The sequence below is a fragment of the Chenopodium quinoa genome, unplaced genomic scaffold, assembly GCF_001683475.1.
Source record: "Chenopodium quinoa cultivar QQ74 unplaced genomic scaffold, ASM168347v1, whole genome shotgun sequence".
Classification (NCBI taxonomy): Eukaryota; Viridiplantae; Streptophyta; class Magnoliopsida; order Caryophyllales; family Amaranthaceae; genus Chenopodium; species Chenopodium quinoa.
In genome coordinates this window covers 3,190,873-3,205,978 of record NW_018744460.1, presented here as the reverse complement: position 1 = coordinate 3,205,978, position 15,106 = coordinate 3,190,873, and the positions used below count along the sequence as shown (strand labels likewise).

General features: G+C 33.1%; 1 protein-coding gene across 2 annotated transcripts; it reads left to right on the top strand.

Annotated features, from left to right (window-relative positions):
* The first annotated feature begins 1,038 nt into the window (after positions 1-1,038).
* LOC110697310 (nuclear poly(A) polymerase 3-like) lies at positions 1,039-11,367 on the top strand. 2 transcript variants are annotated; one of them, XM_021874686.1, is made up of 11 exons: positions 1,039-1,243; positions 1,376-1,573; positions 1,701-1,778; positions 3,134-3,250; positions 4,428-4,490; positions 4,577-4,738; positions 4,939-5,052; positions 6,679-6,741; positions 8,507-8,812; positions 9,140-9,310; positions 10,465-11,367. In XM_021874686.1, the coding sequence occupies exons 2-11, from the start codon at positions 1,430-1,432 to the stop codon at positions 10,834-10,836; spliced, it is 1,590 nt and encodes a 529-aa protein (XP_021730378.1). In that variant the 5' UTR covers positions 1,039-1,243; positions 1,376-1,429; the 3' UTR covers positions 10,837-11,367. The 2 variants fall into 2 exon arrangements, with proteins under 2 accessions (XP_021730378.1, XP_021730376.1); XM_021874684.1 differs by having other exon boundaries at positions 1,365-1,573.
* The last annotated feature ends 3,739 nt before the right edge of the window (positions 11,368-15,106 follow it).

The following is a 15,106-nucleotide window of genomic DNA, read 5'->3' as shown; positions in this document are numbered from 1 at the left end:
TCCTTATTTATAAAAATCAGCGTAAATACATTTTTTAAGGCACCAAAGCGAAGAAAGTATATGGAGTAAAACTCACGGTATTGAAGTGGAAATACCAAATAATCGGACAACATATATAGTGCAACAATTTCTTAAAAGTTCCAGAACGCCAAAAACAGTTTTTAAAAGTTCAAAACACCAAAGTGGAATCATTGAAACCACAAGACACCAAAGTGAAATTATGTCAAATCTCAATATAAAAGTTACAGAGTAATGCTTGATTAATGAAAAGGTTTGAATCTCACGGTTGTGGGATTAAATTAAACTCAAATAGAGGCACTATCCCCCCGCCCTCCAAAGGGCCTTGCTCGTTAAACCGAGGAGTAATGATATATAATTTATGCAGCAACACAATCATACTACTGTAGTGCAATGAGGAAGCTTATCTTGTTAAATTTTTAACTAAATGATTGGTGAAAGCCGTTCAAATTTGAAAAGGATTATTTTTTATTTATTTATTTTATTTTTTAAAAAAACTACCCTCCAACCGACCCTATGTGGCTAATTAGCTATGTGTACAATATACATTGATGCAAATAAGAAAGTATCCCGTTTTTATTTTAGCTTTATTCTCGAGGCAATTCTAAACTACCAAACAATTTTTCAAGCACGTAAATCGAGACGATTTTCGAGAGCACAAATCGAGACATCAATTACAATGAAAAGTGGAGGCAATATTGAACTTAAAATAAGCTTGTACGAGTATAATTTATTAATCGTAACCCATGCAAATACCCCGCAGTCCTAACTATTCTAAACGGATGTAATAGCCGAATAAGGCCCTATTTTTCACCTTAAAATAATACAGTAATATTTAGTAAAAATAATTTTAACTCAATAAAAATAATTTTAGTTTAATAAAAATAATTTAAATTAGTTAAAATAAGTAACTTTAAAAAAAACGGCAAATAAAAGTTTTAATGTAAAAATAATTTCAATTTAATAACATAGCCTAAATATATACACTAGGGTGCCTTGTAATGGAGATCCATAAAACGACCAAAATGTATCTGCAACGGCAAAAGCCAAACGGAGAAATGCCCTTTGCCCCCTTGAATAAATTTTTAAAACTCTTGAGTTTCAATTTTCAAACAACCACATCAACTATATAACCCAGAAAATTTCTCCAAAATTTGATACTCTTTCAAACTTCATCTTCCTCAACGTGTTGCTAATTCTCTCATCTCTTCTCCAACTCAAACCAGTATGTAACTGTAGTCCTCTTTCTCTCTTCAAATTCTTTTTACTGTTGCATTTCCATTTCCATTTCCAATTTCCCTTCTGTTCTTCAAGATTATCCAGATTTTTTTTTCTTAAATTGCTAGAATTTTTGTAGAGAAATTGCAATTAATCCTAGCGCTGAACGGATTAAAGATTGTAATATTGGTGTATGGCATTTCCATATCATCAGATAGGAAGAAGAGTTGATGTAATTAATCCATACGACGTCGTGTGCTTTGTTCCTGTATATAATCCGCTTCCTCCTGCTTTCCTTGTTCGTATGGATGTTCATCTCTCCATTACTTTGCATCAGGTAATTCCCCATTTATTCAATTTTTCTGGGTTTAATGTTAATTTGTATTTGGGTTTATCTTTAATTTTTTCCTGGGTTTAATCATATTTTGTTTTTGGGTTTAATTTCATGTTTTTGTTGGGTTTAGTTCATGGTTAATGAAGGTCTGGTGCCGTCTCCTGAAGAGACACTCAAAAGAGAAACCATAATTCGGAAGCTCAAAAAGGTATTTTCTTTTCTTTTTCTTGATTTTTTTAATTTTTTTTGCGCCTTTATTTATTACTTGTATATGATTTAATGAGTGGCATTTTGTTTATAAGATGCCTATATTTTGAAAATCATGATTTTGGGTGTGTTTATAAGGCATTAATTTATACGGAGTACATGCTTTTTTGGGCTGTTGTTTGGAGCATACATGTAATGTGGCTTAAGATTTTGGGGGTTTGTGGAAATGCTTAGATTTTGATCAAGGAAATTAACTCTCTTTGTAATTGTTGTATATACGCGAGTACGGTTGCATACATTTGACCCGGTTCCATTACAACATGATTTAGGCCAAAGTCTCATAAGAGGCATATGGATAACAGGCATATGGATAACAGTATATATATATTTATATATATATATATATATACATATATACATATATATATATACATATATATATATATAATATATATATATATATATATATACATATATGTATATATATATATGTATATATATATATATATATGTATATATATATATGTATATATGTATATATATATATATATATATATATGTATATATATATATATATATATACATATATATATATATATATATATATATATATATATATATATATATATATATATATATATATATTCTTGATCAGGACTTGTGCTTTTGTGCGTAAACACTTGTTGGTTTCAATGAAACTTTTGATGCTTGGATTGTATGACTGCATGAGAATGTCACCAAGGCGTTAAATGTATATTATTGCAGCAAAAATGAAATTGGTCCAAACTCAAGGAAATAAGGAGCGGAAGCAGTAAAGCTCCGTTTTCAATAGGAGAAAGTAGTACTACTGGCATTTGCGCAAGACATAATTCATATTTGAGCTAACAAGTTTGTTGAGAAGTCATTATAGGGTGTGCTATTAGAGCAATAATCATATTGGAATTTGGCTGACGATCCAATTCAAACTATTAATTTGCAATATGCATCTTTTAAAATTAATAGTCTTAAGTGTATATGATGTGCACTAAATTAGAGCTAATGGGTCTGGATCTCGGGTTCCAATTTTGTTTTATCTCCTGCCTTTCTACCAAAGTAGGATTTTGAACTCAAGAGTTTTCATGTGAATGTATAGTGTATGTTCTTCAATGACATCATTCCGTTGTATAGTCATTCTTCTAGGGTAGTTTGCTCAGATAAGCTGTTGGTAGAGGCACTCATTTCTCCCTCTTGTGGCAGACCTCCCAATTAAGTGTTTGTTACTTGAACTACTGCTTTTTCTTTGTGTTGTATGAATCTAATTTTAGCTGCTTTAGGGTCCTATTCAATTGCCTCATGGTGATTATTTCCGTGCTGTAGATTGTACAGGAATGGATTATAAAAATTCACCAGAGGAAGCTTTCTAAACAGAGAAGAAACTTACGGATCAACAATGCATCAGCCACAATATTTACTTATGGATCTTTTGGCCTTGGGGTAAGAATTCTGTTTCTCACTTGTAGTATGTGCATGGACGCATGGTCTTATGTTTCTTACACACATAAACTCATTTTTTTTAATTTTTTTTTAATTTTTAATTTTTATATATACTATATTAAGATTTTTGGCCTGTTAATTATGGAGTAATGTTTTCTTTAATAAATTGTGATCAGATTGCAGTGTTAATGCTCTGAATTATTTCTCCTAGTTTCAGGCCTTGTTAAGCAATAACTTCTTAATCAGCTTTTAGAATTTTGACCCATTAATTTATGGATCTTCTAACTATAAACAACAGTGTTTGATAAAATAGTGTTTTGGGGTAGTTTTGACTTTTGAGAGGTATAATTAATGGTTTGGAGAAACTAAAGATGAAGTTCTGTTCTATTTTTTTTCCTCCCTAATTTAGCAGTTTTCTGTACAGAACACTAAAGTCTTGCTAGCTATTCTCTATCATCTAAAATTTAATAGCTCAACTATACAACAGCTAATAGGGCCTTAGTCAGTTTTATATGCCTTGAGGTCTACATGCAAGCAAAGTATAGAGTTAATGGTCCTAACATGCTTAGTACTTGGTTAAAGCTCAACAGAGAGGCCTGCATTTTTATATGGTTCTTAGATGTTGGATCCATCTGCCTATGCTGATTTAAGTGGTTTCTGTCCTCCTTGCCCCTGTTTTGGGGGATGGGAAGAGGACGTTCAAATTTCCAATGCTTTGCCTATTGTGAATGTATGTTACATGGACTCAGGTAGTAGTGCCAGATTGCCAGTCCTGTTGGATATAGGTATGCATCTAGGAGTTGGCCATTTTATGAAAGGTTGATGATTATGGTCCATAATGAAGTGTTAAATATTCATATCCATGTTGAAGTATCAAGTATACAACATGGTAGTTGAGGTCTAATAAAGAGTTTAAGTACCATAATATGTGCAAGCTCGTAATATTATATAATCTTGAAATCTCCATGAAAATTGAAACTAAAAATATCCGATGTCATATTAAGGCTGAATTTGCTTCTAATGAAGCCCCTATCATCTTATGCTCTTTCATATTGTTATAATTTAGAATTGATGCTCTAATTGTTTAATATCATGGTTGTGTTTCTGGTTAGGCGGCGATTAATAACAAGTATGATTCAAAATTTCATCTGTAGTGTCATTTCTATGTTTTACCCAGGTTCATAATTCAGAATCAGACATTGATGCTATATGTGTTGGCCCTCGGTTTGCTACTCTGGAAGTAAGTTTCTTTTTTCTATCAATTTTATGGAATTGATGCGTGGCTATTTGTTGGATGTTGTCTCATTATTGTCTTTGGCATCGCAGGAGGATTTCTTTATTGTTTTATACAATATGCTTAAAAGCTCACCTTCAGTGTCTGAAATCTACTGTGTCAAGGATGCTAAGGTGCCATTAATGCGATTTAAATTTGAAGGGATCTCTGTTGATATGCCATATGCTCAACTTCGAGTCATGTCAGTTCCTGAAGTGAGTAAATGTTCGCTGCTTAAAGATGGAAAGTTAGTCTGAACATTAAAGAGCTTATTCACAAGGATAGATGAGATAATCTTCATTCTGTTTGTTTCTGTTATTAAATTGCATTTATTTCCATTACAAAGGATAAATTTTCCCCTTTTTCCCTACAAAAAAAAGTTTCTTTTCTTGATCTGCTGAAATCATGAATGCAGAATGTGGACCTGCTGAATCCAATGTTCGTGACCAGTATTGATGAAACTAGTTTGAAAAGCTTATCTGGTGTGTGTGCTAATCAACGCATCCTTCAGCTTGTTCCAAACTTGGAGGTAGTATGTTCTGATCTGTGTCCCTCTTTTTTCATTGAGATATTATCTAGCAAATTGTGTCAATCCTTCATTCCTTCTGCTTCCAGAGCCATTATATGGGATATTGTACATTATTTCTTGTAGAGCCTTTCAAAAATGAAAAATTGCAGTTTCACAAAAATTGTTGTCCCAAAGTGTCATGTATCCAGCGTGTGTGACTACTTGATAAATGTGGTCAAAACATGTGTATACTTTTGCTACATATCTGTCTTTTGTTGATAATGGGTTAATTTTCCATGTCAGGGTAATGTGGGTTTGTATTCTCAGTTAGTATTTTTTAGGAAATGATGCTGTTTGGCTAATATTTTGTGCCTATTATGATTTTTTTATTTTTTTTCTTCTTCTTGGAACTAGCCTGCTCCACTACTGCCAGTTACTGCTTTTGAAATCTAAAGTTTAGCCTTTTTTGATGAAAATATTTGGTTGATGTCAATATTAACCTCTTTTATTGGAAGGTGAGCTAGTCTATTCTTCCTGTATTTCATGTCCTGGTTCAACGTGAGGGTTGAACTTGGCTGGTCCTTTTGTGAATTGTGATCAGAGACTAATGGATAATTGAGCAATGTATATGCATTTATTACTTAGTACAGTTATTATAACTCAAAATTTTTAGCCTTCCCTACTTTTTCTAGTTTTGTTGTTCAGGACATAGGCTGTGTTTCACTTCTCCTACAATTTATGCGTAATTGCATATCATCTCCATATTGTTCGGGTTAAAGTGATCTGCTGTTGTATTAAGTAAGCCATGTACATTAACCTTGTGGGGTAGATAGAAAACAAACTGATAGATTAATGATTATAAAAAGTAAATTCAAAGAGAATGAAACTTGGGAGAGGTGATAAGTTCACCTCTTTGATGTCTTAATATTGGTCACTAGTCGTCTCACTTTCTTATAATCCTTCTAGATACCTTTACTAAAGACCATTTGGTCGAGTCTTGCTTTAATCAGCTTTTCCTTTCTTCTTAGGTCTTTGAGAGCTGTCTAAGTGTTGATGATTAATTTGATTCTAACGGGGTAATAAATGGTGCTGCATCTTGGTGAAATTTGTCTAATATGATACCATCTTTGCATTAATCATCTCCCAACATTATTCTCAAACAAAGGATCAGACTGTTCCAAAGTATGATTAGTCATTATTCATCACTGGTTGTCTTAATTGGTATCCATTTCCTGGTATGCCACCCGTGACACCAGCTCAGTAAGGATCAATTAATCAAGTATTGTTGATTAATTTACTACATGCCCTTCTACCGGGAATAAATGTCATCCGTATTATGGTACAATATCTGGAGAAAATAACATCCATGTTACAAAGTTATTTATTTATTTTAATTAATTAATTAATTTTTTTATTTCTTTTAAGAATGTTGATCTAACATGAATTATCCATATCCATTTGGTGAATATAGCTGATCTGACACTGGTGCCTGACTGAGGTTTAAAGGCGAGTCATGCGTAATATAATAAAAAATTGTAATATATATATGCGTAATATAACTTTTATTTCTTCATTCAGCCCTTTGGGTCTTGTATATCTACACCATTCAGTTATTAGTTTCTTACATATGTGGTTCATATGTTACAGAATTTTCAGTCATTGCTGCGGTGCATCAAGTTTTGGGCCAAACAACGTGGTGTTTATGGTAATGTAAGTCATCTTTGTTTGAACTTCCTCAGTTAGAGATAATAGTTTGCTTTTGGAGCTATGTGCTCCTTGACTGCTTTTAAGCTTTAGAATGCATTAATCTGGTGTTAGTTCTTGTATAATTACATCTATCATGTGACTTCTGGATCTCTTGAAACCCAACAACATTCTGTTCCTTCTCTTCTGCTTGGGATTTTATGTTGTGGACCGTGTCAATTTACTGGATAATAACCTGCTATAATAATTCCATAAACACCTTGCAAAGATGTGGCAAACACCATACCATAATCAACTGATCGAGCAACCATACTTAGCATAAATGTAGTGACTGGAGCCATTCAAAAAAGGGAGAAATTAGCTCTACTTGGTGAAATAGGTTCTTTTAGAATCAATTTCGAACCATCTGCTAGAGGTTGTAACAACCCAAATGATTCCACTATATCAGGACCCTCTTGACGTTGCACAAAAGCCATTACTTCTCATTCAGCTAGCACTAAAATGGCCCCTTTTCTTTATTCACACACCATGATCTGTTACATGAATTTTGGCCATCGGTCAATGTCAATTGCCCCACCAACTTGTTATAATGTTTCTAAACTCTTGCCTTTCCATTTAATGCAATAACACGTCAGGAATGTCCTAATAATTTATCCTTTACGGGCTGTTGGCCATTCGTTAATCTTTAATTAAGTGTAAAGTAAATATGCAATTCTTCCCGTTGGACTGTGGTGGTTGTTAATGTTGTTGCCATGAATGGACATGCTATTAGTGCTGAAAAGAGACAAGTCTCCAATAGATCATATTTTGTTAGTACACAAAAAGAAACCTGTATTGTTGCACTTCATATTATCTGTGTTAGCTACACCGATTTCCAGTAAGGTTTCACCTCATTATCAATTTAAGCAGCTAAAATATGCAATTTTACATGACACCTAGTTTTGTCAAGTTTAAATACTCTTTTGTTGTTTGCGAGCAATATTTGGCTGTTGCATGTTCTGCTTGAATATGATTCGTTGTGGCCTTGTGAAATTTAGAGCAAATATTGGTATTCAATATAGATGGGATACTCAATGTGTTACAAGCTTACAACAGGGACATATGCTTACCCGGGGAAGCTTATCTCTCAGTTGTATTTAGTCTTCTCTTTCTTTGTCACTGCATTAGATCATGGGAGGATGTTTGGAGAGGAAAACAACTGTTTTGTGTCCGTTCCCATCGATTATATTGTTTTTCTACACCAATTGGCTCTCTTCATTCTGCTTTTCATATTGACAATGTTGGGGAATTTCACTTCTGGCTGCATCCCTATGACAGGGTTATAAATGAGTGATTTTCTAGGTTCTGGCTCCCCAATACTTTGAGGTGAAGATTTTAGGAGTTGGGTGGGTGATTTTCCATGTACACTCTTTCCCAGATTGTTTTATAAGTATTTTGAGGCCAGGTTATCTTAAGGTGATCGATTTTATGTCCAATTCTGGCATCAGTTAAAGCTAAAACTATCAACATGGCATTACTCCATGTGATGTCAGAATGGTAACATTGATTAGGGATTAAGTTGTTGAGCTTTTGTATGCAAGTAGAGAAACAAAGGCAGATGAAGTTTAGAAGATTTGGAATTAAGAGATTTACCTTCCTGTTGTTTTAAGTGTGCATCTCTCATACATCCTTGTTTTATATTCTTGTCACACAGGTGTTATCCCATCTGGCCACATCTTTCATGGTTGTCTTCTTGTTACTGGATATTTGACAACTCTGTGTTTGTTTTCAGCTCTTTGGATTCCTCGGAGGGATACATTGGGCTATATTTTCAGCTTTTATCTGTCAAACGAGTCCAGATGCTTGCTTAAGTGCCCTTGTGATGAACTTCTTCAACACATTTGCCAATTGGCCCTGGCCTACACCTGTTGTTTTGCAAGATGGAAGGATGCACGTTGTGCAAGATGTGACCGAGAAAGTAAATTGGATGCCAATTGGTCTACCTTGTAGTCCTAATCAATGGTGCCAATCTAATGTCACACGGAGCACGTTTAACCGAATTAAGAAAGAATTTTTAAGAGGGCATGAGATCGCCAAGGTTAGCATACTTGATTTTTTGTAATAATAAAACCTTTTTGACCATTTTATAATTCATCAGTAATACCAGGCTGTGATTTTATAAATGGCTTGGTTGATTTTTTTTATTTTTTAGTTTTAATAACTATCATTACCCATAAAATGAGCAAAGGTACTGTTATTTGACATTTAAATTCTAGTGGATTACAGACAATAATGGCTCAAGAAATTTTGTTTACTTCTTTTTCATTTGAGTAAAAGATACTTTGCTCTTTGATCTATGTCTTTTTCAATTTTACAGCTTTCACCGACTTATTTCTTCTAACACATTTTATCTTTAAATTTACAGGAGATCCTGCGGCCTAATTTTGACTGGGATTGTTTATTTGAACCTTATAGTATCATGTACCGTCATTTGTACCCCCAATTTCTCAAAATTTACCTGTTATCTCGTACGAAAGATGAGTTGGGAGAATGGGCTGGATGGGTGAAATCACGTTTTCCTTCTCTCATTTTGAAGGTAAATGAAAGTTTATGTCACGCTTTTGGCTCATCTGTCTTTACACTGAGTACAACTAGGAGGCAATTCCCCATCTTTTTTTCTTTTTTTATTTTCCGGAAAAGAAAAATACACCAAGGGTAGGGGAGTCTTCTCTCAAGACTGAACCCTATCTTATCAAGAGTCTAGAACCTGAATGTTTTTTGATGAGCAATTCTACATCTTTTATCATGCTCTATAGTGATAGATTTTTGCTACCTCATGTTATTATCCCTCCTTTTATGCGTGATTTAGGTGGATTTCTGACTGGCCTCAATTGAATGCCTTTTTCTTTCTTTAATTTTTGTAATTTTTTGCTTATGTTTAATGTTTTTAGTTACACAAGCATCATTTCTTCGTAATTTAGCCTATATGTGAAATATTTTACAATTGTTTTAAAATACCAATAATTGCAGTTATCAAGATATTTTTGTAAATTTCTTGATTCTATGGCTCTCAATTAACAATAAAATTCAAAGTAGGTCGATAAGATGATGCCCAATTGGTATTTTAACAGTTATCTCCTTAAATTACTAGTTGTCTGAGGGTTTTTTTTTTTTTTTTTTATTATTTTTGTAAAAGAAGACTGGTGGAAATCTATCTTCATCCCTTGTAAAGAGTAAAGAGCACTGAATAAATATAACTTTAACTGTGGGTCTTAAGCCATTTCTCATTTATTTGTCTCTCTGTGTAGTTGTTGGCATCCGTCTCTTGCCATTTTGTTTGTGTAAAGTCGCTGGCATTCTCCTCTAGTCTTTTTTTCGTTCCTTCGCATTTGTTAAAATGCTATACGAAGTATATTTTAGGTGAACAGGTAAAGAATGGTTAAGAAAATTAAAGATGATGAGAGAACCTTTTGACACCAAGCCTTTTCTTTTCCTTGTAGCCACGAATCCTATGATTGTTAGTTTGTGTGTGTGACGTGTCTTTATTTGCTTTCCTTTTTCTCGAGCTCCTCACACTTTGTAAGCCTTTTCTTGCGGTGACACTTCGTATGCCTAGTCTAGTAAAGAAAAGGGCTTTTCTAAGCATGCTCTCCCCCTTCCGCTCTTATGTGCAAACAATACTCACACACAACACACCAATGCCCATTTCTTGTTGTCTAAAAATTTTCTCTTGTTTGGTTTTCCTTGCAGTTGGAGGACATCCACATGTCTTGTGACCCCAACCCCACAGAACATGTTGACTCTGGAACAAGTGTAGTTTTCTACTGGGGCCTTAATATTGATCAATGTACAGATGTCAATGTAACTTCGCTTGAGAAGGAATTCAGGAACTGTCTCAGTAACAGCTACCGAGGAACCCCAGGACAGATGTTACTGAGTATCGTGCCAGCTTCAGAACTGCCCAACACTGAACAATTCTCTGCCAGAAAAATGAAGGGAATGAAAGCGTTCTGCGGGATTCCTGAACATGATCAGTATAGAATGCCTGTGTACTCAGAGCACCTGCCGAACTATTTTGTTGGTTATGTTGCCAGTGAAGGTAATGCTGGCGTATTGGTTTAGGCTTGCACTAATTTCCTTTTCATGAAATGAAATGGAGAGAAGTAAAACTGAAAGCCCCTATTTTTGGCAGATTCCTCTGCTATTCATCAGCTCTAGGTAGGGTTCTCACCTGTGTATGGTGAATAAACAATAGATATATGTACATAAAGAGGGTACAAAATTGCTCTGGAATGTATAAATTTGAGTGGCGATCAACATCAGTACAGGATAATACAAATACAGTACATTTAAGCCTCTGAAGATCAACTAACATTAGAGGAAAGAATGAAAGTACACTGCTAATTATTTTAGCCATGAAGCTGCTTATTTTTTCCAGTTAAAGTTTTTTTTCCAATTGCTAGATGTACCGTTTCTTTTTTTCAAATCTTAATAGACTGAACTTTATTAAAATATCTGTTGTATTTTACGTCTTATACAGGTTCTTTTGAGGAATGTAATAGACTAGTAGTAGTGTACGCTGTGTTTGCAACTTTGCAAGTGACATTATCGACAATAGATGTACTTGCGGAATGCAGTTATTCCTCTTGTTTACGTGGGTTCTTCTTAATCCCCTACTACTATCCACTAGTTCGATTTCATGCTGCCTTTAATTTGCATACATATGGAGGTTGAATTCTTCCTTAAACCCAAAATCCGATACATGATCAAGCAGGATATTGCTTGGTTAATTGAGTTTCCACATTCATGGTGGAGATAATTGAGTGCATTAGCCACATCAATCGCTATATCCACCCTATGGAGAAGGCTCAGGTTTCCATCTTCATGGTAAGGACCATTGTAAACAATTTTTAGCAAAACTCAACTGAATAAAATATGTTTTTTCAATTCAAAGAGCTCTTTGGGCAAGGATCCATTGAATTTATTTGAGGTTAAATCCAGATATGTACAATTACTAAGGTTGGGATGTATTTTTCCATGCAAGTTATTATTATATAGACTAAATAAGTTTTCTTAGATGTGATAAATTTCCAAATGAACTGGGAATTTCTCCTATTTGTTTGTTGGAGTAAAGGTCTAGACATTCCAACTTTTGAAGGTTCCCAAAATCACGAGGGAGATATGGAACCTGTGAGTTTGTTATTTTCCATCATAATGTCCTTAAGATTAATGAGATTCCCAAAAGTTGGTATTATTAAAATATGCATTAAGACGATTCTAACCACATTTCAAAGCACACGACAATATGGTTCATCATAATTATAAATTAAATCACAAAATTATTCAAGTTAGAGTTTGTAAAAAGTAGTAGCAAAATTAAAACGCGTTAAAAAAAAAAGAAGTTTGGAGTAAATATTTTAAACCTATGAAGAGAATATTCATAGTATATATTCTCTGATATCTATCATCCATACTCCATAGAGCATTATGCATGAAGTATATTGCAAGGAACCTCTTCTTGTAATTTGTATGTACAAATAAATTAATTTTCTTAATACAATGGTGATCAGAAGTATATCAGTTATGATTTTGGGATGATGTAACTTGTAAGCGACCTAAGCGTTATTAATTTGGTTTGTATCATTGCAATAAAGGAGGATCCATATTAATCTCTTTAGATATCAGGAAAAGTGTATATATACAGTACTTCTATTAACTAGTTGTAAACTTGCACTAAAATCAAAGCGATTCAAAAGGCCTAGCCAAGATAGTTATCGAGAAAGATCTAAACGTCGCGAAACAAAGTCTAGATGATCTTCACAGTTTTGCCCGTGACACGGGTAAAGAACGGTTTGTAAGAGAGAAAAGTGGCAAATGTTCGGAGGAGTACAAGGCGATTGTGCTCACTCTTATGCCTAGTGCAGATAAAGCTCTTATTTCTGGTAGCCTTGGTGATGCAATACAAGCTCTTAAGTCAATAGCAAATTATGCTAAGGCTTGCAATGATGAATTCTCGAAAGGGGGTGTTAAAGAACCATTTTCTAATATGAGCGGGCACGACATATCTCTGCTTCCATCAAACATTATTGAGATCATAACTTAGTACAGAGTGCGTTTTTTTTTTTCAACGACTATTCTAAACAGTACAATCGCTAAATAATGCTTTTCTTATTGTAAACGCGACCCAATAAACGTTGAATCCTATTAATTGGTTGCTTTAATAGTTTGGATTATTTGTATAACTAACTAATAAAAAAAGAACTTTGTTCTAACTATCTAGTTTTATACTATATTCAATTTATGTTCATTTATAAACTTCAAAACTAACCTTAACGCATATCGATTGGAAATCAATTATCTTCTCGATCCACCACTGTTAATAATAGGTACGTACTTGTACCGCACACCACAGGTCTCTCTACTTTTACCAATCTATCTATCATGGCTAGTTATCAACACATGTTATACGTCGCCTGTGAATTTGGACTTTTGGAGCCTGCCTTCGAGATGAATGAACTTACATAACATAGATCACGACTGTACGAGGTGTATTTTACAGCTCCAATGACAAGGAAGCGTGTCCGTAAGTACGGGTTATCGATAAGTTTATCATAGAACAGTATGAAGAACGATTATTTGGTTTATTACAATGTTTAAGTAAAAAGCGATAATGGGGCTTGTACTGTGCAGTGCTGCACATAAAGACACCCACATCGAATAATAAAAAATATATTATCTTATTTAATATAGACATTGTAGTAATGCTACAATGCTCCACTATTTTTTCTTTCTATCTATCTCTCTCAAATCCCACATGCACATATGTACTTCTAATCATTAGTTTTAAGGGATTTACAACTTTCTTAATTACCGCGTAAAAACCCAAAGAAACATTGTATTATGAGACGGAGAGACTATAATTTTCAAAGCTATTGAACGCAACATGTGCTTGTAGGGCTAGTATTACCCGAAGTGTATACTTAAAATAATAAGCAATAAATCGTTCATAAATATGTTTTTCTTATTTTAATGTTTTTTTTATTGATTACAAAAAAAGGAGACATATTAACTACTCAGATTTTTGAGAAAGGAAGCATATATTAACTTAATAAGGAAGCATATATCAACTAAAAAGGAAGCATCTCAACTAGAATTTATTGTAAAAGGAAGCATATCAACTAGATTTATTTTTAAAAGGAAGCATATCAAGTATCAACTAGAATTTTTTAAAAAGGGAAGTGTATCTAATGCAATTAATTAAATCTCATACCAATGATGCTCTAAGAGCAACTCCAATGGTTGTAGCTAGAGATTTATTTGCAATTTTAAATAATGCTCTAAGAGCTACTAGTTTGACCATTATTAGAGCTAGAATATGCAATTAGAAAAAAAAACTAGGAAAAAAAAATTGCTAGAAAAAAACTTGCTAAAAATGCACTAGTAAGGCCATGTTCACTTCACCTTAAAAAATAATATTAAGTAAAAATAATTTCAGTTCAGTAAAAATAAGTCCAATTCAGTAAAATTCAGTAACTTTAAAGAAGAAATATAATAGAAAAAAATAATTTCAGTTTAGTAAAAATAATTTCAGTTCAGTAAAATTAATTTAAGTCCAGTAAAAATAATTTTAGTTCAGTAAAAATAATCTTAGTTCAGCAAAAATAAGGTGAAGTGAACGAGGCCTAATATAAAAAAGATGAAAACAATAAATTAATAATTTTAATAGTAAGCTAATAGATAGCCATTGGAATTCAAACTATCTAGAAAGATAATTAGCTTAAAAGCTTATGTGACATGACAAGCTAATTTAATCTGACAATTAGCTTGTCATTGGAGTTGTTCTTATAAACCCCCCCCCCCCCCAAATAAAAAAAAATCTCTCTCTTTTCTCTCACTCTCTCATACAATCCCTTCCCCTGTTCTTGCTTCTTGCTTATCTTTTTGATCCATCGTAGGGTGTTATCCGTATGATATACAATATTAATATCATTTTTAATAACATATCTGCTTATTTTTTCCATCAACAAACCTATACTAAAAGCGAATCTTAAATGACACGTGTCAATGAGTGGTTAAAAAAATTCCCGCCTAGTTTTCTTTCCAAATTTCTCTTTTATAATTGATACTAATCATTAATATTTCTCAAATTATTATTTTCATGTATGATTCTAATAATACAGAGTATCTTTTTATTTAATATATAAGTCAAGATACGTACATGATATATCATTAACTATTAATAACAATAAATTTAATTTTTTTTTTATATTAATACAAATCTAAAATCGGAAAAAAAATCAATAAATATAATTTCAAAAATAAACTTTTTATACACAATAATTTATTATAAAATTGATGTTAGTATAAACTCAAATGCAAAATATACTTATGT

Bases quoted from the DNA above. Each gene is read 5' to 3' on its own strand.
- LOC110697310 (XM_021874686.1), top strand. From the start codon at position 1,430: ATGGCATTTCCATATCATCAGATAGGAAGAAGAGTTGATGTAATTAAT. The intron at 5,053-6,678 runs GTAGTATGTTCT...CATATGTTACAG, and splicing joins AGCTTGTTCCAAACTTGGAG to AATTTTCAGTCATTGCTGCG. The intron at 9,311-10,464 runs GTAAATGAAAGT...TTTTCCTTGCAG, and splicing joins TTCCTTCTCTCATTTTGAAG to TTGGAGGACATCCACATGTC.